General features: G+C 40.7%; 2 protein-coding genes across 5 annotated transcripts in view; one reads left to right on the top strand and one right to left on the bottom strand.

The window, feature by feature from the left end:
• Positions 1–23,722, bottom strand: part of LOC121921681 (bile salt export pump-like) — a 390,920-nt gene that overhangs the window by 186,942 nt on the left and 180,256 nt on the right. The gene's annotated exons all lie outside the window — the stretch shown is intronic.
• Positions 1–23,722, top strand: part of CERS6 (ceramide synthase 6) — a 140,999-nt gene that overhangs the window by 104,665 nt on the left and 12,612 nt on the right. The window contains exons 4-6 of the mRNA XM_042446511.1: positions 17,677–17,727; positions 20,028–20,120; positions 23,101–23,229. Of these exons, the coding sequence (XP_042302445.1) occupies positions 17,677–17,727; positions 20,028–20,120; positions 23,101–23,229 (273 nt within the window). The remainder of the gene's footprint in view (positions 1–17,676; positions 17,728–20,027; positions 20,121–23,100; positions 23,230–23,722) is intronic.

Genomic DNA, 23,722 nt, shown 5'->3' with positions numbered 1-23,722 from the left:
AGACCACAAGGGCCATCCAGTCCAACCCCATTCTGCCATGCAGGAAATGACAATCAAAGCATCCCCAACAGATGGCCATCCAGCCTCCGTTTAAAGACCTCCAAGGAAGGAGAATCCACTACACTCAGAGGGAATGTATTCCACTGTTGAACAGCCCTTACTGTCAGGAAGTTCTCCCTAATGTTGAGCTGGAATCTCTTTTCCTGTAGCTTGCATCCATTGCTCTGGGTCCTAGTCTCTGGAGCAGCAGAAAACAAGCTTGCTCCCTCCTCAATATGACATCCCTTCAAATATTTAAACAGGGCTATCATATCACCTCTTAATCTTCTCTTATCCAGGCTAAACATCCCCAGCTCCCTAAGTCGTTCCTTGTAGGGCATGGTTTCCAGACCTTTCACCATTTTAGTCGCCCTCCTGTGGACACGCTCCAGTTTCTCAATGTCCTTTTTGAATTGTGGTGCCCAGAACTGGACACAATATTCCAGGTGGGGCCTGTGAGCTTCCCTCCCTGCTTTAATTCTTGTCTGGCTCTTTGCTATGGAATTCTGGAAGTTGTTTGCTTGCTTTTGTGTGGTGCTCCAAACAGAGGAGCTTTTGTGGGTTCCTTCCTGGAGGGAAGGAGGAGAAGGTCCTGGGCATCCCTGCCATCCCTGTTTCCTGCAGGCTGCCAGCACAGGAGCCCCGCTGGACATGACACCAGAGCCCCCGCCCCCCGCAGAAGCAGCCAGACCCTCTCCCTCTTGCTCTCTGCCCTGGCCCCCTGTTTCCCTCTCTCTTTCTCTCTCTTTCCCTCCTTTCCTCTTTTCTCCCTTGCCCCAACTTTCCTCTCCTCCCTCCCTCCTTCTCCCCCCCCACACACCCCTTCCCTCACTGCAGTCGCTCGCCTGCCTGCCTCCCTGCCTGTCATTCTTTCAGCCAATCAGGAGATGGAGGAATGAGAGAACGGATTTGAGAACGGATAAGAATACCACACAGACCTCTGTTGGAACGTTCTTTCTCATCACGTTTCAGCTCGCTGGGAACACATTCAATCCGTCCCCTCCTGGAACACATGTAGAACACATTTAGAGCATTCTGAGAAGCCGATTGGAACACATACGTGCGGTATTCTTAAATGTGTTCCGTTCTCATCACATTCTGAGAACGTTCTCAGAACGCAGTGCAGTAATCTCCAATAATGACAAAGGGGAATATACCTTTACCTTTTATAGTACTGTGATGGTACTTGGTGATGACTACTTGGTGTGGCACAGTGAGACTGAGTGAACCTTGCTAGTAGAAATGGGAAAGTCAATGCGGATTTCTAAAAGCCTCCTTTAGTTGTGTGCTGTAAGAAGCAGCAATTTTTCCTGAGCAAACAGAATGAAAATTAACCCCAGTTGGAATTAATCGGCTGTATATTTGCAGCAGTGCAGCTATGGACTTATGCTGGGAAGGAAAATATGTTTATGTGTCTCAGAGAAAGGCTTCATTTAATTATTAACTTCTACTCTGTGGACCTTTTAAACAAATAGAATTTCCAGTACTTACAGACAGACAAAGTAGGTCAAGATGGCTTTCATTGCATCAGCATGCATAAAGTGTGGATTGTGTAAGTATGCTCAGCAGAGGACACACCCATAAAATCTCCCACTGCCAAGAAGCATACACATGATCCTTTACAGTGAAAGGAGTAAAAAGATGGCGCATATGAGGGAATCAATGTTCAATAGTTTATTTTGAAATTTGAAACATGGGGAACATAATGCTAGCATAACCAGTGCTTATCCCAGCATGAGTCATGAGTAGTTTCACTGTCATTGTTGCAAGCAGGTATCTACTACTTCCTTGTGCAGGGATTTTTTAGAGCTCAGCAACCACAGTATAATGGTATAAGGCACAAGTTGGCTGCCCCAACCCAAGCAACCATTGATATGTCATGGGGATTTGCCAGGAAAGCTGTCTTATTTCTCTGCCCACCTGGCCTCATTTGCCTTTCTGAATTTTCATGGGAAGTGGGCTGGCAGAATATTACATTCAACCTACTCCAAATAGGATCTTGGGCCTGAATGAGCAATTAAGTAGGTAGAAATAAAAGAATCATAAAATGTGTTCAGGATTATGGTAGAACAAAGCCATAACAGACAATAGCTAGTAGGTTTTTATGTTCATATTACAATTACAATTATACTGAGGTCAAATTATTAACGATTTTACACTACCTCTAAGCAGAAATAGTAATGTGTTGTTTTAGTGTTGGAGTAATGTAACGTGCTTCATTCATCAAAACTCTGGGTATAGAAAGGTAGGATTTCCAACAGTGGATGTGGGTATTTGAAGAACATTCTCTTGTGCACAAGCACAAAATCAACTTAGAAAACTCTTAAATGAATGGAGTGTGTGTCTGTATCTGTTTCAGAGATAGATACTGATACAGTGGACCCGTATTATACACTGGGGTTTGGTTCCAAGATCCCCTGTGGATAACAAAATCTGTGTATGCTCAAGTCCTATTAGATATAATGACATAGCAAAATGGTGTCCCTCATAAAAAATGGAAAATCAAGTTTTGATATTTGAAATTTATACTTTTTTGGAACATTTTCAAAGCATGTATGGTTGAATCCGTGTATAACAAATCCGTGTATAAGAAGGGCTGAGTGTATATGCAAATACAAAAAGAAAAATGTAAAGATTAGGCACCTTCTGCAATTTACATTCCAAGTACATTTACAATAATGGAGGCTGCTGTGCAGTGTGTGCTTTGTCTCAGAACATAGCCATTATTGCCAGGCATTAAGCTTGCTCAAAGGCACCATAATGAAGAATAACTGCCATTTTAAAAAGTCAGTTTCTTTGTTCTGATGCATTACAGTGCTATAAAGTATAATGGATGTCTGTTATTTCTACACTTCACAGTACCCAGACTCAGGATTATTTGAGGCAGGGTAGTTATCCTTGAGTGTTTTAAGCCCCCTTGAATGCCCCCTTTTCCCATTGGGAGGTGGGATGTGATACAAGTGCTATTGATAATCAGCTCCATTTGGAAAGCGCTTACCATATATACTCAACTAAAAGTCGAGAAATTTATGCCCTATTATTGACACTAAAAATTTGGGTAGACGTATACAGTGCACCCTTCTTTTATGCGGGGATCCATTCTGCTCCCCCCCCCCCACGTAAAAGAAAAAGCGCGTATGCTCGAGCTCCGTTACAAGTAATGGGGCTCGTGCTCGCAGCGGTGTGGGGAGGCGGCAGCATGTGCGTGCCACAGGCACACGCGCCATTGTTTCTTCCGGTACGTGCCACCGCTTCTTCCAGCACTGCTTTCAGAGAAAAGCCATCAATTTAACAAAATTTATGTTATAGCTATAGAGGCAGGAAGTAGAAAAAGAAAAAGAAATTGAATAATTATGTGCTGTAGTCCAAGAGGAAATTGATCAAACACCAAAAAGGGGGGGGGGGGGAGAAGACTTCTTAATCACAGGTGATTGGTAAGCAAAAGTACGAAACAGGACACAATAAAAGATGTAGGAGAATTTGGCCTAGGATCAAGAGATGAAGCAGGAGAATGACAAATGGAAATCTGAGAGACAGTTTGTTCATCACAAACATGTTTTTCAAGTAGCCAAAGAGGCGACTAGATACATGGCCATCACAGGACTATTTCATTACTTCCCATGAAAGCAAAGTGATGCTCAAAATTCTACAACGAAGACTTTAACCATCTGTGGAGCCAGAAATGCCAGATGTCCTAGCTGGTTCAAGAAAGGAAGAGGTACTAGGGATCATACTGAATACATATTTCAGATAATGAAGCACACCAGAGAATTTCAAATGAAAATCATCTTGTGCTTTATAGATTATAGCAAAGGTTTGATTGTATAGATTATGAAAAACTATGGATCACTCTTTAAGATACAGTTATGCCACAACATTTAATTGTGCTGATATTTAACCTGTATTCAGGACAAGAGGCTACTATCAGGACAGAATATGGCAAAACAGATTGGTTTGTAACTGGCAAGGTGGTCAGGCTGCATCTTACCCCACTCTGTCTGTTCAACTTGTACGCTGAACATACCCTACATAATACAAAATTAGACTCAAAGGAAGGAGGCATGAAAATTGGAGGAACAAACATCAACAGTTTAAAATTTGCAGGCACTACTAACAGAAAATAGCAAAGACTTGGGGCAATTACTGAAGAAAGTCAAAGAAAAAAAGTATAAAATCAGGTTTACTATAGAACATTAAGAAAACAAACAAACAAAAAAACCCTTCAGAGTCCTGGGGGAAAGTTCTGATTATTTTGGATAATTTCAAGTGAAAACACAGCAGTTTTCTCCCCCTTCTCAAAAAAAATTGATAATCAGCTGCAAAATGGCTGAAATGGGAACTGGAAATGACATGTGATTTCTGGTGCACCACCAAAGGACCAATGGAACCTCCCAGTGGATGTGATAGTGAAAATTGGTGCTGTCCTGTCCAAGAAGATGTGCTCCCCTGCTCTAGGGTATTATTCCATTCCTGTAGCCTGATTGCCTTTCTGCAAAATATGGAGTGGGATTTTGTACAATGCTGCTACAGTCTCCCTCTCCTCCCACCAAAACAACAGTTAAACCTGACCTTTCTTTTTTTGTAAGATAAAAGGAGTATTTTGAGTCAGCTATGTCGATCTCATTATTCTGAGACTTCTAGAAGCTTGAGCTCAATTAGCCTTCCTAAGGATAATAAGACAAGACAATGGATGCAAAATGCCCCTGGCACCTGGCTAATGTAGAGACTTTCCCGTTATTTCTGTAGCGCACTTAATTCTTCACCATTCTCTCGATATCCTAGGAGAATATCTATGAAACTTTATGCTGTTTTGTTCTTTTAACTTTAATCAAGAGGTGAGAGGCACAAGAATTCTGACAAGATATTTGCATAAAGTAATGTATGAGTGAAGAAGGCTGTTTATTAAATGGAAGTTTATCACTTGTTGTTGATAATGGATGCTGCAGTGATTGGACGCAGAATCAAAATGGCACCAAAGCTTGTTGCTTTTGGGCTGGATCTAGACCTTGTTGTACTTTTACCAAATTAGTTGAAATCAGTGAGACTATATTTTAATCCATCCCTTTCTGTTACGGAAAGTTTTTTGGGGGGGAGGGGGAGTAGCTTGATATAACTTACCATGCTTGGCAGCAACTGACGCTTAAAAATGCACCCAAACTAGGTTGTTACATGTCCAACAAACTGTTTTACCTGTTCTTTTAACTTTATGATCTGTTCTGTGACAATTAGGGCACCTTTATAAAAGTCTCCATGTTGTGGAAGAAATTGGATAGAGTAGTGTTTTCTTCTCTTTCTTTCTCTCAGTGAAATTGATTGACAGTATTACACACAAGAAAGAGAGGAGAGCTGCATATTAGGTGGATGGATTCAATCAAGGAGGCCACAGCCCTGAGCCTGCAGCACCTGAGTAGAAAAGTTGAAGACAGGGGGACTTAAGGTATCTAACTCATGGGGTTGCTATGAGTTAAAGTCGATTCAAGGACAGTTAACAACAACAAGACGATGGATACAAGGCAGCCAACACCCTGCTTTCATCCTGCTGTGCTTTACAGATAGATGAAGGACAAGCATTGGTTCTCCTCTGAAGTGAGCATGGCTTGCCACTTCTACACCATGTGCATAGTCTCTGGAGAAAGATCCCTCAAGCAACCTGACAAGCAGCATAGTCCACCTCTCCGCATGGAAATATTGTCAGAGAGGTAGCACTGTGAATAAAAATGGTAAAAGTATGTTGTAAGAATCTAACACATGTTTGTGTGTGTGCATGCGCACACACACACACACATAACCCTTGAAGAAGTTGTGGAATAGGTTCCTATTCTCAGGGGCCATTTACCACACACACAAATTAAGCAGCAGCCCTGTAGAGAACTGAAAATTATTCGAAAGTTTTTGTGACCAGATAAAATATTAAATACTTGGATCCCCCCCACCCCCTCTTCCTTTTTAAGTACTACTTTCATGTGGAATTGCATTGTATCTTGGGGAAAATATTTTGGTGAGGTTTTTGTTTTTATTTACTTTTCTTTCTTACAGATTGCTTTAAGGCTGACCCTCTGAGGATTATTTTACTCTACAGCTGGTAGTGCTTGCTGAAGATTATTTCTTTTTCTTACTTTGTCTGAGAATGCCTTGCTTTCTTCTCTTCCTTCCTTTCTTTCTTCTTGCTTCTATTTTGTTCCCTAACCTCCACCCAGGTTAGGCTCTTAAGAAATTATTTCCAACAAGGTGATACCAATCTTTGTTGCATAACAACAGCAGTATTCCCATTGGCTGTTTTAGCAATTTCCCCACAAATGTATAATTCTTGCTTTCTCATTGCTTGGTATTTTGCAGCAGAATGTATGAACTCACTTTCTGAAAACCACGGCATGTGAGATAGTGTGGACATTTTGCAGTTGTGGGTGCTGATCTGCAGTGGCTTTTTCATGCAGGGGAATCTTCACTAGAGCTTAGAGCAGGGTTGTGACTCTTCATTAAATTTTTCCCCACAGAGGGAATGAAAAATTTATTCACTTTTCCTTATGCAAAAAAAGCCTTCAAAACCTATGTAGTCTTTCTTCCTACAAGACTTCTTGTCCTGCCCCCCATCCCCCTGCAAAACCATGTACAGTGCTACCTCGGGTTACGAAATTAATTCGTTCCGCCGTTCCGTTCGTAACCCGATAATTTTGCAACCCGAAAAGGCTTTCCGTTAGCGCTGGAAAGCCGCTAGCCGCGCTTTGTGTTTGAATTTCGCGCCGAAATAAATTTCGTAACCCGAAAAAAATATCGTAACCCGGAACAGTTTTTTCCAATCTAACTTTTTCGTAACCCGGAAATTTCGTAACGCGATCATTTCTTATCCCGGGGCACCACTGTAGTAGCCAGAAGGAGGCAGGGGACAGCAATGATAATCCAGTTATATTCTGATAGTCAGATGCACAATGATACCACCATCCTCTGGGATCTCTGGTGAACCCCCCAAGAGGCCCAGACTCTGCCTGAATCATTGTGTATGAGCTATCAGAACAAGACAGATGATCCTTGGTTGCCCCACCCCTCCCAGCCTCCAACATGGCAATGTAGTGGCCACAGGAGGGCAAGGGAGCAGCTGAGGATGCATGGCTGTGTCAAAAGAATGATGGACAGCTGAGGAAACTCCAACTATATTCTAATAGCCAGACAATCCTCTGCTACCAACATAGATGTATAGTGGTGGAAGGGGCAGCTAAGGATGTGTCCAGCTATCTGAACATAGTACAGTGATCCACAGTTGCCCTCCATCATCCTGACACAGTCAAGTAATGGCCAGAAATGGGCTGGGAGCAGCCATGAATCATCTGGCTATGTTTAGGTAACCAGATGCAGAATAATGTTGGTGTCCTTCAGGACCTACTGGGCATCCTACAGATGTTCAGCAGAAAGATGTCATTGTCATGTGTCTGGCTATCAGAATAATCCTCAGCTGCCCCTCACCCATGACCTCTATAGGATGTTTGGGAAGATGTACCTAAATTGATTCACTGGACCTTAGGGATGGCACTTCTCTTACTGGCTGGGTGTGTGTGTGTGTGTTACAAGGTGATCCTCATTAGGGTTTCTTGACTCTTTTTTAATCCCCCCCCCTCTATCCCTAATTTATGGGTATCACATTTGGGCATAAACCAGCCCTTAGTCCAAGGCCTGACAAATACATGGTGTATGTCAGAATTCCTAAGGAGGAAAGACATATACTCATCTATTTTATTCCATTTAATTTTTAAATTTTGGTCACATTTCTTCAGCTCTTAAATATCCACCCTAACAGTTTAATTCCCTTAGCTTTTGTGGATGAGTTCACAGGTTAATAACATTTGATTTGAGGTTCCATGGTTGGACAAATCACTCATCTAAAACTATGGATGCAATCGTGGTTAAGAACGCTTTGTAATTTTTAGAAATGATGTAGTAGGTCATTCTCTTTATTGTTGTTTCTTTGCTAATGAAGCTATTGTAATTTAAGAAGCAGAAATGGGAAATTGTATATATTATCACTAATTAGACATTGATTATTGTTTTTGAGATAGAGCTGATTTTAGGAGGTTGTTATATATGATCCGTCTCAACATATGTGAATAGCTTCAATTCTGTAAATGGAACAGGAAAAACCTGTAAGTCTATATTAAAAGTTTGTCTTGGTGTTTTTGTATTTGATTTTGTTTTCACATTTATTTATTTATACTGCCAACACCAGTTCTCCCTACTTTGCATCATAAGGGTTTGTCCTGTATTTTTATTATGAGGTTTTGAGTCCAGGTTTGAAGAAAAGGCAATGTATAAATAAAGAATATTTACTCACATACTTATTTCTGGCTGCATGACCACACAGAGTATTAGTGGTATTGCTACCAACTTCATCTGTGGTTTAAATCCAACATTATGCTAGCATATGTATGCTAGTTCAGAAGGTCTTTGTCTTCTACCCTGTCCCCACCAGCCCTTGGTGCCACCCAAAGCGTGCTTCATGACGTTTCCCAATCCTCTAGAGCAGATTTGAGGCCATGGCAAAGAGACTGGTAAATAGATAGGGAAGTCACCCCTATTCCATTGAAATAGGTTGCTCTACCCATGGAAGAAATGCCACCAGAACCAGCATAATGACTTAAGTAGTATGTGTCTCAGTAGCCTAAAGAAAGGGTTATATGCATGGAGAGCCATCTTTTCTTTAAAACATGTTCTGTGTTTTCCCTCATGTAATAACTATATCGATATATTATTCAAAAACTTACCAGAATGTATAGGGCAGATTCCACCTGGATCCCTGCCCTAAGAGGCTTTTTGGCAATTCCTGAAGGAGAAAGAATTCTTCTCCCCATGTAGCCCTACAGACTTCTCAGTCTCTGCTCTGGACAGCTAGGAAACTGTCCAGAGCAGAGTTTAGAGCAGCATGTAAAGCTAGGAGGAAGATGAGGGAGAGCACTTTGTTGTAAGTATGTGAAGGTTTAATGAACAATGGAAATCTGTTACTGTTGTGTGCCTTCAAGTTGTTTCTGACTGAACCTGCCTCCCTCAAAATCCACTGTCAGGCTTACTTTAGTTATGGATTCAGTTGGATCCTGGCTTTAGACACAAGAGCAAGTGTGAGCTCCAAGGTCTGTTTCCCTCATGTGAGCGGGTAGAACACAGTCATCACAGTATACTGTATCTGTTCCTACTAGACTACAGCTGTTCGTATTTTGTTTCCTTCCTTTCTTCCTTCACATAGGTCTGTGCATTAATATTAAATCTCTGAAGAAATGTTAATGTTAGTGCTAATATGTTAACAGTAAATCTTTGAAGAATTTTGAGTTATTAATATGGAATAGTTAATTTTACAAGGATATCTATTTCGATCTTTGGTGTTATCTTACCCCATCCCACCCCCTATTACTCTACTTCTACCTTTATGGCTTTTTCTTACTGTATGCTCTCCTCCTCCTTGCTCTTCCTCTTCTTCTTTTTTGTTTTCTTTTGTACTTTTCTTCTTAGTTTTTTCTTTATGAATTTTGCACCATACAAATTAGTGGGAAAATGTAGAATGTTGAGAGTTAAGTCAAATTGTTATTAAATAACCTTTCTTTTTCATAATGTGTTACTAAATTCATTTAATTTGTTAAATCGTTAATATAGCATTTAAAGTTTTTAAAACTGGGCAGTATCAAATTACAATAATGAAATTGGATAATTGTAACTCAAAAGTAAAGGGATTCACATTTAACAAATTTAAACAAAGAAAACATTAACCTCTACTTTAAAAAATGGTCATTTAACAATTAAAACCATCAATTATAAACGCATGGTTGAAAATTTTAACAAATTTTAGTTATAAAGACTTGATTTAAAAGAATTATTTCCAAGGTCTGGTTATCATACATTGTTTTTCTTCGCCACACACTGTGCCTTCAGTATATTATTCTTGCAACAATCCTGTGTCAAATGCATACAGTTTACTTTAGAAGCAGGCGAAGTAGTGACAAAAGGACACCTAATAATAGAAATGGATAGAAGATAAGAGAAGAAGCAGATAGCACCTTCAGAGAAGAGTAAGGTTTGCGGAAAACAGTTGCAGTTCAGTTTTGCACAGTATCTACCGGGGTTTGGTTCCAGGACTCCCCATGGATACCAAAATCTGGGGATATTCAAGTCCCATTAAATATAATTGATTGTCAAATGGAGACCCTTATATAAAGTGCCAAAATCAAGGTTTGCTTTTTGAAATTTATATACTTTTTGAATATTTTCAAGCTGTGGATACTTAAATCCGTGGATGAAGAACCCATGGATATGCAGGGCTGACTGTAGTGATTGGCCCATGCTATCCCAGTCTTCTTCCAGCTATTGGCTGCAATAATAATAATAATAAATAATAATAAAATCTTTATTTATAGCCCACCTTTCCATAGATCAAGGCGGGTTACAATCACAGAATGCATTACAAACAGCAATAAAATACGTTAAAAACTACAATCTACAACATCCAAGCTTGCACAAAAATACAGCAGCAGTGAAGGGAGAGCAGAAGTTACAATTAGGGACACTAGGGAAAAGCTTGCTGAACAGGAAGGTTTTTAACCCCTTCTTAAATAGGTCGAGGGAGGTGGCCGAGCAGAGCTCGCTGGGAAGTGAGTTCCAGAGCTGTGGGGCCGAGGTGGAAAAGGCCCTCTGTGATGTTGCTGAATATTTAGCATCTGGAACACACAATAATTGCTTCCCAGCTGACCTGAGTGTGCGGGGCGGATTATATGGAGAGAGGCAGTCCTCCAAGTACCCTGGGCCCAAGCCATTTAGGGCTGTATAGGTAATAACCAACACCTTGTATTGCGCTCGGAAGCGAATGGGCAGCCAATGTAGATCTTTAAGGACAGGTGTTATATGACTGGCCCTGGAGGATCCAGTGACCAGTCTTGCTGCCATGTTCTGAACCAATTGTAGCTTCCGAGTTTGGTACAAGGGTTGCCCCATGTAGAGCGCATTACAGAAGTCCAGCCAAGAGGTTACCAGAGCATGTACCACCGTTTCAAGGTCCCCCCGGCCCAGGTAAGGTCACAGCTGGCGTATCAGCCGAAGCTGATAGCAGGTGCTCCTGACCGTCGCATCCACCTGAGATGTAAGGTGGAACGACGAATCCAGGAGCACCCCCAGACTGCGGACGGAGTCCTTCAAGGGGAGCGTGACCCCATTCAGGACAGGTGGACAAACTTCCATCCCCGGGCCCGGGGAACCTATCATGAGCACTTCCGTTTTCTCTGGATTCAAACTGAGTCTGTTTTCCCTCATCCAATATTGTTTTGGTGTTTTATTGTTGGACACTGAAGACAGGAATTCAAGGACTGTCGGAAGCAGTAAATTTAAATTCCAGTGTACAGTCAGTTAATCCAGTTGTGGTGAAAACAAAAGGCTTTTATTGCAGACATCAGAACAGAAGCTACCAGCAAAGTGTTTAGGTCAGATCTGACCAATTCCACCCACTATCATATTATAGTACAAATTATTATAACTCCACCCCTAGCTAATTGGTGCGCAAACTATGGTGCGTTACAGACCACCTGAAATTGGCGGTCTGACGGCACCGTCATTTGTGGCGTGGAGGAGCCCCAACAGCCAAACCGCGCGGCTCCTCCGCACCACAAAAAAGAAGTCCCAAAATGGCGCTTCTTATTGTGCCGCGCTAATGATGTTGCTAGGCGCCAATGGCACACTCGCAACGTCATTTATGCCGCGCAATGTGCGGACACTAAGCGTCCACTACGTCAAGATGGTGGTGCCCATGTAGAACGGGCGCTGCCATTTTGTACGTCCTCAGGACGTACTAGGGTTTGGGGCGTCTGGAAGGGGCCTATATTCCCAAAGCCCAAAGCCAACAGTCCTCTTATCACCCACCTGCCCCCCTACGTGCCATTCCTTGGCCTATAGTTCTACAGAAAGCAAAATTCTTCTCCACATTCCTAGCCCCTTTGCAGAGACAGGCACTATTTCCAAGCAAATTAACCCATGATGGTACATATCATTGCCTAGCCCAATCTCCCCAGGCCCATCACCCAATACATATTCCCCAAGAACAGAACCAACATGAAAGAACCACACTTGGATCCTGACAAGAACCGTGCCCTTTGATTGAATTTTTCTTCTACTAGGATATACAAGTGATCAAGGATTTGAAAGGTTAGATCAGAGATAGGCAATTTCTGAACATCCAGATCATTTTTGCCCTCTACCTGACCTTTGCAAGCTTCCCCCATTCATCCTCCAAACATGTGTTGACTGCCCAAAATGGCAAATGCTATTCTCCTTAGGGCTAATTTTAGCCAAAATATGGATTTTTAAGAAATTGGAGGTGAAAATTTAATCTCCATTTTCCTAAAATGGATTTGGGAGCTAAAAGAAATCCAGCTTGGGAAAGAATTACATTTAGAAGCCAAATTGTAGCTCCCATAACTTCTGTGGTACATTTGGCCACTTGGAGACCTCAAATGTTTTTCAGGGACAGAAGGAATCAGAAAGAGTCTGTGGCGCCTTGGCATATAATACAGGGAAGCCTGAGGGTGGTGATTTCCAGACCACACTTTGCTTGTTTTGGGACTGATCATTTCCCAGCAGAAAAGTTCAAGCTTCAGTGTGTTCATTCTCCTTCATCTGATAAGCAGATGTCAAGCAACAGCAACAACAAAATAAATCATGTGCGTTTTTTTTATTAATTGCAGCATCACGTGAACTTTATCAATTGTGTTACATAATTGCTTACTTGTTTGCTGTTCAACAACTGTGCCTGCGGTCCTGATCAATAACAAGTCCCCTACTGAGCTGAATATTTTAGATGCCTACCAAGATAGAGTTCCTGTAAGATAGATACTCTAATCAATGAAATGATTGCTCAAGGTTGCTTCAAGTTTGCAGGAGCTTTCAAGGGGTTATTTGTGGAGCACAGAGAGCTTGAAAATGAAACAAGGTCTTCTTTCCCACTGTGTTGGTATTATGTTCATACAATTTACAAAGAAAAGCCATTAAGCTGTGCATTTGAAATCTTACTGGTGAAATGCCCATCATTTTAACTAGTGGGATGGACAGTGGCCCTTTACATTCCTGGAATCCCTGCAGAAAGAAGGTTTTTTTTCCAGACCTCTGTAAAGTGTGGCTTCTGCCAGTGGAAATGACAGAGTTTGGAGTAGGGCTGATCTTCTTTCCATTTTAAACTTTGCCTTTCTGGCACCATTTATATTTTAGTCTGAATACTGTTGGTAGTCCCGACTAGAGTAAATCCGTTAAGTCTGTTGAGTGAACACTTAACAAACATACCATTGATTAAAAGGATCTGTTTTCTAGTTGGGGCTAATCATAGCACTGAGGCTTTTGTCTCCTAGCACTCAATGGGGCAGCCATGGGAAGTGAACTATTGCTTTTCTTCCATGGAGGGTTACATTCTTTAAATCGGGGCTAGACAACTGTGGTGGTTAATGGTTAAGACATTGTATGTTGGCAGTTCAAGGCCCACATACCTCATGATGGAGTGAGCTCCCATCACTAGTCCCAGCTTCTGCCAACCTAGCAGTTTGAAAGCATGCAAATGCAAGTATATAAATAGGTACCACTTCTGTAGGAAGGTAATAGCATTTGGTGCAGTCATGCTGGCCACATGACTGGACAACGTTGGCTCTTCAGCTTAGTAACAGAGATGAGCACCTCCCCCTACAGTTGGTTATGACGAGACATTCAGGTCAAGGGAAAACGTTTACCTTTACCTAGACAACTGTGGAACGCTAAGGGACTGCATTAGCCATCCCAAGGGATCTTGGAGAGCTACACCCTCTACTATACTTGCTCCCATGAAAGCATTGGAGGGGACCCAATGTCTCCAAACACCCTTTAGGGGAGAGGGCGGCATCCTCACTGTGTTCCTGGTCCTGCCTGGACCCTTCAGAGGTCATTTGGGGATGTCTTTTTAAATGTAAAAAATTGTTTTGACACCTGGGACATCCAGGGGGCCTCCAAGCATGGTAAAAATGCCCTCCATATCCCCAAGAAGGCATTTTGGAGCAAAAAAAAAATGTTTTTGGAACATTTTAACCTCTGCTGGGAGGCTTAGGGATCACAAAAACAGCCGGGGGGGGGGGGGCGGGCATTATTAGGCTGCATTTTGTCCACCCCTACTTTAGATAGTATGGAACATGATCTCAGAGTGCTACTGGAGTCTGCATCTGAACTAAACCATCAACTGTTGTACATTATTTATTAGAAATATTTCTGTACTATTTCTCATTTGCACAACTCTTAAAGGGGTTTACAACAACACCATGAAGCAAGGAAACACTAAACTATAATCATTCAACATACAAGTGAGTTCTGAGCAATGTGTGGCTAGGAGAAAGCCATAATAATTTGTTAATAATTTGTTTTATTTATATACTGCTATTCCAAAGATCATAGCGGTGAACAGCAAGTAAGCTAATTAGCAAGTAAGCTAATTTACCCCCAACAGTCTGGGTACTCATTTTAGCGACCTTGGAAGGATGCAAGCCTGAGTCGAGCTTGGGCCCTTTTGCTGGTCTTGAACTTGCAACCTTGTGGTTTTGAGTGAATGGCTGCAGTACAGGCATTTAACCACTGCGCCACCAGGGCTCCATGGGTTAAATTGAAATTTATTACATAAATACATAAAAATGATACATTTTCAGGATAAATGTCTTATGCATGCTAGTTTTGAGGACTGATGTACTGTGGAGGCAAGAGCATTCCACAGGAGTAGGAGATCATCCTGTTTTTGACCTTCAATGAAAAGGGTCTCCTTTTAAAGGAGCAAAATATACACTTTTTTAAAACAAAATGTTGAATATTAATTTTTGCCTTGGTTCTCCAATATCCTAGTAACAGACACATACATATTATTATATAGTGACAGTTTGCAAGGTTTCTTGTTAAGAGCCTTAAAAGCTTCCAGCTGTTGCACTTTCATTATGTCCTCCTGTTCCATAAGCTTCTACTTCTGATCTTAAAATAGCCAAGGTTTCTTGGGACCTTTAAATTTAGGGAACTGTGGCATATTTTAATCTTTGATTAGTGAGAAGAAGCCAAGGTCATACCATGATTTCTAGCCAAGTTCAAGGTTTCAGATCTTGTCAAATTCAAATAAACCTTATTTGCTTGAGTTTGAATATTACAGGAAACTGGACTTTGTTTTCCTTTATTAAATGAAATATGGAAAAGCAAGTTTGCATAACAGGATACCAGCTTTCCTGTTTATATATTTGAATCAGGCTTGTAGTACTGTATGTAATGTATGTATTCATTAGAGGCATAAGAAAATATCAGTCTTTATGTCAACAAATGCTTTTCAGCAATTCAAGGGATTCACTGTTATTGTATTTGTGAAATAAATAATCTGAGGGCTTGCGCAAATAGTCAGGAAATCTGCAAGAACCTTCATGTTCTTGCATTCTGAAGAAAAACAAACAAAGAAAACCCAGACATTTTGTGCAAATAACCAGAAAGATCTTTTTTAACTATTGGTTCACTTAAAAGGAAAGGACCGTTGGGTGGTGAGTTTTATTTGGATTTTGTTCCTTTGTGTATCATAACTGTATCATGCAGTGTATCATACATGCAGTATATTGTAACTCACCTTGGTGTAACTGTACTGTCTAGTAGTTTCTTGACATTTTGATTCAGGTTCTTCACCACAAAAGTGAAATAAAAATCAGTTTATACTAAACGAAGGCTGTACATTCAGACAATATTGTAATATAGGCCCCAAAAATTAACAGGAGAGAATGTTTGGTCACTGTTGGATCTACTGTAGCTGTTTGTTCAGTGGATAACACAGTTTCTAAAAAGGGGGGAAATCCTGTGTGAGTATATTCAACTAAATGATAAAAATATTGCTGGGAATATACAAGCCCTCTAGAACAGTGGTCCCCAAATTTTTTTCAGGCGGCCACCCCCTTTCCTCTTGGGCAATGACCCTAGTGCACCCCAGTATGTATTTCTTGCTATTACGTCTACTGTTCTACCACAAATTTAAAACAACCAATCTTGGTTGCTGTTCCCTTTTCTCCTGGTTACCCTGGGAGCAGCAACAAAGCAGTGGCTGAGAAGCCTCTCATCTGTACCAGCCTAGGGCAGTGTGCACAAGAAGCTTCTTGGTTACTGCTGAGCCAGCTGTTTGGTTTCTACTCGCAGTGACCAAGTGCAAAGGGAGAAGCTTCTCCCTGGCAATGAAGAACTCTCAATCCTTCTTTGTCAGGGCAGAGGGGGGTGCAGCCAGTGTGAGTATAGGTGGTTTACAGAGGCCACATGTTCTGGACTGGAGTCTGATGTGGACAAAGAAAATGAGAGATTTTAAGTACAGGAACTGCTCCAAGGCAAGGGACTCTTACCAAGAATCAACCCCAGATATTCCCCCTCCTCTTTCCCCAGAGACATGTCTTCCCTACAAGTCCTCCCCAACACACACACACACACACACACACACACACACACACAGAGAGAGAGAGAGAGAGAGAGTTTTTTCTGGTAGAATTTAAAGATATAGCTGTGTTAGTCTGTAGAATCAGTACATAGAGAGATCTTGTAGCACCTTTGAGACTAACTGTAAGATAGAAATTAGCAGCATGAGCTTTTGTAGACTCCAGTCTACGTCCTCCATCTGAATAAGTACACTGAAGTGTATGAAAGCTCATGCTGCCAATTTCTTTCAGTTAGTCACAAAGATGCTACAAGATCTCTCTACCACCTGTTTCTCCTATTAAACTCTTCTCTTTGACTGTCCAATGAAAGAAAGTAGGAGCAGCAGCACATCTCCAACCTGCTAGCAAAGTCCTGGCAAAGCTCACAAAGTTTAAGCAGTTTCACAGATATGGAAGCTCCTTTTTGCCACCACCACATGCTCTAACTCCTCCCTCCCTCCCTCCATTTAGTCAGTCTGTCCCAAAACAGCATTGCTGCAAGTCACAGAAACGATTCCCTGAATCCAAGTCTCACAAGAGTTTCCTGCCACTGCTGGCAAAAAAAAAAAAAAAAAAAATATGTGGCTAATGGAGTGAGCTCACATGGACAGGTGAAGAATGGGAGACATCACCAAAGTGATCAGCAAGGTTCTTTTGTGGTTTTAAGGAACCTGGAAAAAACGTTTCATGCAACCTTCATCCCCACCATAGTCATAAAGACTGGTGGTATCCCTTATCTTTTTTGCACACCAATACTTTTGACTGAAGGCCCCCTTACCACCCTCCTTTCCCTCACCCAAGGGGGGCATACCACCTACCTTGGGAATTACTGCTCTATAATATTTAGATGATGGTTGAATTTTTTTTCTAAAGGAAATGACTAACAACAGTTGTTAGATCATAGTGCTGAAATTACCACTCTCTTTTGTTCTTCAGGCTCTGGATATTGAAGATAAAAAAGTGAAGGAACAAATATTGTTTCCTTGCCCACTTATGAGATTCTATGGCCTGTGCTAGAAAGAAAAACAGATATATTACTATAATTATGTGTGTGTGTGTGTGTGTGTGTGTGTGTCCCCCAGTTTGGTTTTGTATAATACACTGAATTACTCTTGCTCAGATACATGGGAGGCCCTGTTGCATTTCTCAGGATGTAACTTTCTTTCTTTCTTTCTTTCTTTCTTTCTTTCTTTCTTTGTAGAGTCCATGGCTGTGGAACACAAGGCAGTGCTGGATTGGGTACCCTTCTCAGGTAAAAAGAAAAGAAAGAAGAGTTGTTATGTTGTATGAAAATGAGAGTAAAATGTTGAGACTGAAATTGCAGGAGCCCTAGAAATAGCTACAACTTCTACAGTCCAATATAAACCATCATGCTGTTGGTATCTGGGTGATGGTGATGTGGGAGAAAGAAAAAAACTCCCCCCCTTACCCATTTGGCTTTGCTACACACTTTCACTGGTGCTTCCATGCCACCCATAATAAAGAAGAAAAGGGGGGAGGTGTATTTGGAGGAGATAGGTGTGAGGCAGAGGCAGAAAAACAGCAGAAGCGAGAAATTCCTGACATGCATGGCATGTAAATTTATTATATATTATAAAGCATTTATTCATCACTTCTTAACCCCTGAGGTGATACACAACCAACACTTAACCAATTAATTAATTTAATATCCCATCTTTCTTTTAAGGTGCTACACGCCAGGATACCAGCTGCCGTATAGCACCTTAAAAACACAATACAGTTTTAAAAACTCTTAATACAAACATTAAAAAACATTTAAACTAACTAATTTAAAAACAGACTTTAAAAACACAAAATAGCATTAAAAAGCATTTAAAATACGATGTTTTTTTTTTTTAAAAAAACTACATCTCCCTCCCCAACGTCTTCATCTGCTATTGGAAAGAGAGCAGGGAGGGGGCCAACCAGACCTCCTGTGGAAGGGAGTTCAACAGCCTGGGAGCAACCACAGAGAAGACTCTCTCCCACCAACCACACCTGCATAGGTGATGGGACTGAGAGAAAGCACTCCCTTACAGATCATAAGGCACATGCTGGTTTATATGAGGAGACACATTCTTTCAAATAGTCTGGATCCAAGCTGTTTAGGATTGAAAAAAGAGAATTGGAGTTCTGAAATCTTGCCAATCCTAGAATGAGTAACACTTCATTCAAGCTCTAGTATTAAAGTGCCAAATCAATTGTACCAGAAACTCTTGGGCTGACATACCATAATTGGTGACACCAGTTAGGAAAATATATTGTACCTTGCTACTAGTGAATTTGAATAGTGAATTTTGATAGGGCTTGAGCCAAAGGAAGGACACTGGGAAACGAGCTCGCTATTGGTATGCTCTGAGGGAACATAAAGTTCTAGAAGTGCTAAAAACTTCCAAAGAAACTGAAGCATGGTAGATTTCTGCTCCCTGCTTGAAAAAATAAACAGCATAGTGACGTTTGAGCATTGGTCAGCAGTGAAAGAAAGATAATTGATTAAAACCTGAGAAAAATTAGAGCAGAAGAGCTGCCTGAAAGAGGCCAAGTTGAAAACCCTGAACAAAAGCATTCCTGTCAAGAGGTTTAGATACAAGATAGCATTGAGGACATTCCTAAGTGTACTACTGAGAGCCAAAGCAAACGGAAAAGTGTTGGAATTAAATTAAACCTTTAGACTACAACCCTCCCTCCTGGTTGTGTGATATTCAAGAATGTTTCAGTAAAAGGTGTATACAGTACTTGGACTGTAGTGAAGACAATTTTCAGTGTACTGTATAGGATAAAACATTATTGGGGCTATATGAAGTCTATTTCCTCTGCAAAATACATTAAAATCCCAACCAACTCATGGGCAGAAAAATGGGTGATCAAAATAATAAATAAATAAAATTCAGCTTCACTGTAATTTCTAAGGCAAAAGCATCTTTTTAATTAGGATAACAGTTTCTGCATAATTAAAACCATGTTAAATTATACTCTGTGCAGAAGTGATGGTTGTTTATTTTTAGCAATTTGTGTACAGAAGCACATCTTCAACATCTAGATTTTATGAATCTGACATCAAAGCTCATATTTTAGTAATTCTGATGAAGATCCTTAAGAGGAGAGAACAGATTTGAAAGGCAAGGCTAGAAAATACTTTTTCAGAGGATGCCTGAGCCATTTTTGCAAGCCTTCTGCATTTTCAAGCAATTTGCTTTCATCAAGAAGAACTGAGAAATATCCAGATATAAAGATCTAAGATGTAAATGAACTGTTTTCTAAATAAGACAGTGAGGGCAATCCACATTTTCCATTAGTGAGATTCAGTTATGAGGTGGCCCTAGAGACAGAAGGAAAATGGATGTTCACCTATTCCACCTTGATTTTATTAGTTCCAAAGTCATTTAAGTTCTTCTATGTGGTGTTTCTGACTCACACAAATGGGATATCCTGTGGAGGCACAAGATGGCCCATTTGTGTGTGTTCGTAGATGAACACTCATGGAACTACAATTAAAGGTATGCAACTTTTTTTCTGTGTTTAATGTCTTTTGATTTTATCATCTTCTTTTAGCCACTGATGCCTGAGATTCATTACTACTACATAGTTGAACTATCATACTATTGGTCCGTAATGTTTTCTCAATTCATTGACATCAAAAGAAAGGTAAGAGCCATCAGTGTATGTGTTACTGGGTTGTTGTTGTTTTTTTGTAATGACTCTACTTTAATAGGACTCTGTAAGCAAATTTTGATTTACATTTTTATTGAAACAGCATATTTTATTTCTGATTGACATCCTGCAGAATCTTAGTACTGTATTGGGAGCTGTGAACGCGCACTACATTTTCAGACAGCAAGACAAAGTTCAAGATGTGCTGACTTTGCAATTGTATTTTAATATCAATTGCATGTTAATACCTTTATTTGCATTCTCATACAGATTTAGAGGCATCAGTCATTTGTGATATGACTTCAGACTGAAAGTTAATTTATTTATTAGCTGTCTGTGGGATTATCTGTAGGACTGTGATACTGATCAGCTGTTATTACCTGCAAGTAATAAGAGCTGATTCAAATAGGCAGTTACAAAAACATTTGTGTAGGTGGCAGCCTGTGTTTTCTATTGCACCATGGTGCTGGCTAATAGCAGCAGCAGGAGGAATAGGAGCATCTCTTCCTACTCCAATAAGTCTCACAGGCATGCACCCTTTATTTGGCAGTCAGACTAGAGCCTATAAAAGATACTGTTTAGATTACAACTCCCAGAATCCTCCAGTCAGCATGGCAAGTAGGAGCTGAAAACCAGAAAATTTGTGTTTCCCAACTCTGAAACAGGCACAAACTATTTTTCACAGAGAAGCTCAAGGCAACTTTACTGTTCTCTGTCCCAACTGGTAAATCAGTCACCCACATGGAGTATATATCGCTGAATATATGTGAGCATAGAAGCTTTCAGCAAATGTACACCCATGTCCTATCCAGGCATTATCCCAAAACCAAAGCCCATGTCCCCACTTTAACTGTTATGGCTGCGTCCAACCCTTAGATTGGCTATTTGGACTCATAGCCAGGGAGCTCCTCTGGGGCCTCTGACCAAACTACAAGCTCCAGGATGCCATAGGATACACTCATGGTGGTTAAAGTGAAATGATAGTGCCATGATTGTGCAGTGTGAAAGCCCATGGCATAAATTCCAATTCCCGTGGAGTAGTCCATGTCATCTTGCAGTAAAGAGGAGAGATTTCCATGGTATTATGGCATTGTGTTCATCTGAAAATGTTCTTTCTTTGGTCATTCAAACCAGAGAAAGCTGCCAGAGCTCTGGTACATTTCCTTTTATGTGTGCATTAGGGAATAAGGAGTCTTCTTTCCAGGAGAGGGGTGCAAATTAATTTGTTGTTGGCTCCCCCCCCACCTTCTAAAGGTAATAAAATAGAAGATAGAATAGAACAAAGAAAGAGCCTGGATTCTAATTGTGTTCATTACAGGGCCACAATTGTCCATTGCTATATTTCTGTTGGTTGGGGAGGGAGGCGGGGAAAGGAAGAAAAAAATGTTTGAAGATCCCAAGCATTTGTTGATCTACTTCAAAAATTCTTCCTATTGGAACCAGTGGAGATGGTTTCACTCACTGACTGCCCCCCCTCCCCCGGCATTCACATTTAGCAATAGTGTCATCCTGGAGTGAGATTGATTCATCATGTAAAAATGAAGGGCTAACAGAGACTTCCTCACGCTAGTGTTTACTCTTAACAGCACATCCCTGGCAAGAAAACAGCTTCCAATAGAATTGACTGCTGATTCTGAAAAGCCCCTTTCTGTTATTGGTGGGGTATACATTCCACTAGATTATCTCTGCCTGACTGAAGATTAATGAGGAATATTTTCAGTCCAGTGCATATTATCAGCTCAGCATTCTGTGAAAATAACCTGACTGATGAACTTTCTTTTTTAATCAGCTCATAGTCTGGCATGAGGGGGTGATCTGTCCTCGTTTTCAATTATGATATATATACTCTGGTCTTGGTTTGTGTGTGATTTGGTTTGTTTGTTTTTACACATCCCTAAGCATTAGCAGAGCATAGAAACAGTTATGGGGAGAGAATGAGCTACTAAGAAGCTTATGGTGGTCTTGGAATATCATTATGTTGACATCAGTCAAATTTATGTATTTGTCTTCTGAGTTTTGATAGGATAACAGATGGCCTTTTTAGAATGTGATGTTATATTTTGAGGTCAGTATTTAAAGGATTGTAGAAAATAGGTACCCGAATGAAGTGATTTATTGCTTTATTTACATTGCTAGTATTAGAGTCTCATGCATCCTTGGCAGTTTCTAAGCCCTTTGCATTTGCCATAACTTTTAATCATTCTATACAGTGTGTGTGTGTGTGTGTGTGTGTGTGTGTGTGTGTGTGTGTCTGTGTGTCTGTGTGTGTGTGTGTGTGTGTCTGTGTGTGTCTGTGTTTCCAGATTTCTGAAAAGTAATCTGCACAAGATTCTAACTGGGGACCATGTAGTGATTGAAGAATGATCAGAGTGATTCACTTGGCCTTGGGGGGACGGTTTTTGCTGTGCTAATCCTATTTAATGCACAGCAGTAGAAACTTTTAAGATACTGACTATTCCAAGCATAATGAGAACTCATGGCTCTGACTTGTCTGTACCCTGTGACATATAACAAAGAAGAGTGTGTTCCCCTATTCTGTAGTACTTAAAATTGTATATGAAAAACTATTTTGTAACTAAAGAGGTGATAGTCTTAATATCTGCATTCTTAATTGCCTAGTATGGTAGTAGGTAAGCAGACTGATGCCTTCGCAGGCACTGGAGGTTTGTGGTGGAGGTTTCTAAACAGAGGCTGGATGGCCATCTGTCAGGGGTGCGTTGATTGTGTGATTCTGCAGGGAAGAAGGGGGTTGGACTGGATGGCCCTTGAGATATCTTCCAACTCTAGGATTCTATTATTCTATCTATCTGTGTTATTATATTTGTCACTACTAAAATATCTAATCTACACAGATTACAGTATGATTGGTATTTATTTCATGCATTTGCTGTTTATCTTAATCAAAATGATGGACAACCCAAATACTTAACTCTCTCTCTCTCTCTCTCCTCCCACTCCCTTCTGTCCCCATCAGGACTTTGGCATCATGTTTACACATCACATTGTAACAGTCATTTTGCTCACAATCTCCTACACAGTCAATTTCACACGGGTGGGGACCTTGACTATTTGTCTTCATGATGCAGTTGATGTTGTGCTGGAGGTGAGTGTTGGCTATAATTAGTTTTGCTTGCCTCCAAAGTATCTTCCCAAAGTAGATTGTTTTAAAGAAATAGGATGTAGTCTTCTGTGAAAGTGGGCTGTACTGAAACTGAATGCTGTATTGAGTGCTGTATTGAAATTGGTCTGTAAGTGTGCTGTTTGTCTAAGGAGTCAATCCTGCACTTGCTTTCTTGGAACTAAGACCCATGAACAGGGTGGGTCCTGCTTTCTAATAAACGTTTCAGTTCGAGCTGCAAGTCTAGGTTATGCTTATTTAAGTAACAGTCATTCAGTTAGCTGTAAACAGAATTTGGAAAATAACTTCTTCTGTCACAAAGTCGCAGAATCCCCAGCCAGCATGCCTGTGCATGGGCCAGCATTGGAGTTGTATTGCAAAGCAATAACTTTTCCAAGCCTTGGTTCTAAGACTGCCTTCTTATACCATGTAGCTATGTGACTTATGGAAGGTCTGCTTCATTAACATTGTTTTTATT

Source organism: Sceloporus undulatus, chromosome 1 (genome assembly GCF_019175285.1).
Source record: "Sceloporus undulatus isolate JIND9_A2432 ecotype Alabama chromosome 1, SceUnd_v1.1, whole genome shotgun sequence".
Taxonomy (NCBI): domain Eukaryota; kingdom Metazoa; phylum Chordata; class Lepidosauria; order Squamata; family Phrynosomatidae; genus Sceloporus; species Sceloporus undulatus.
The sequence above is the reverse complement of the archived record's forward strand: the minus strand, read 5'-3'. Positions and strand labels throughout refer to the sequence as shown.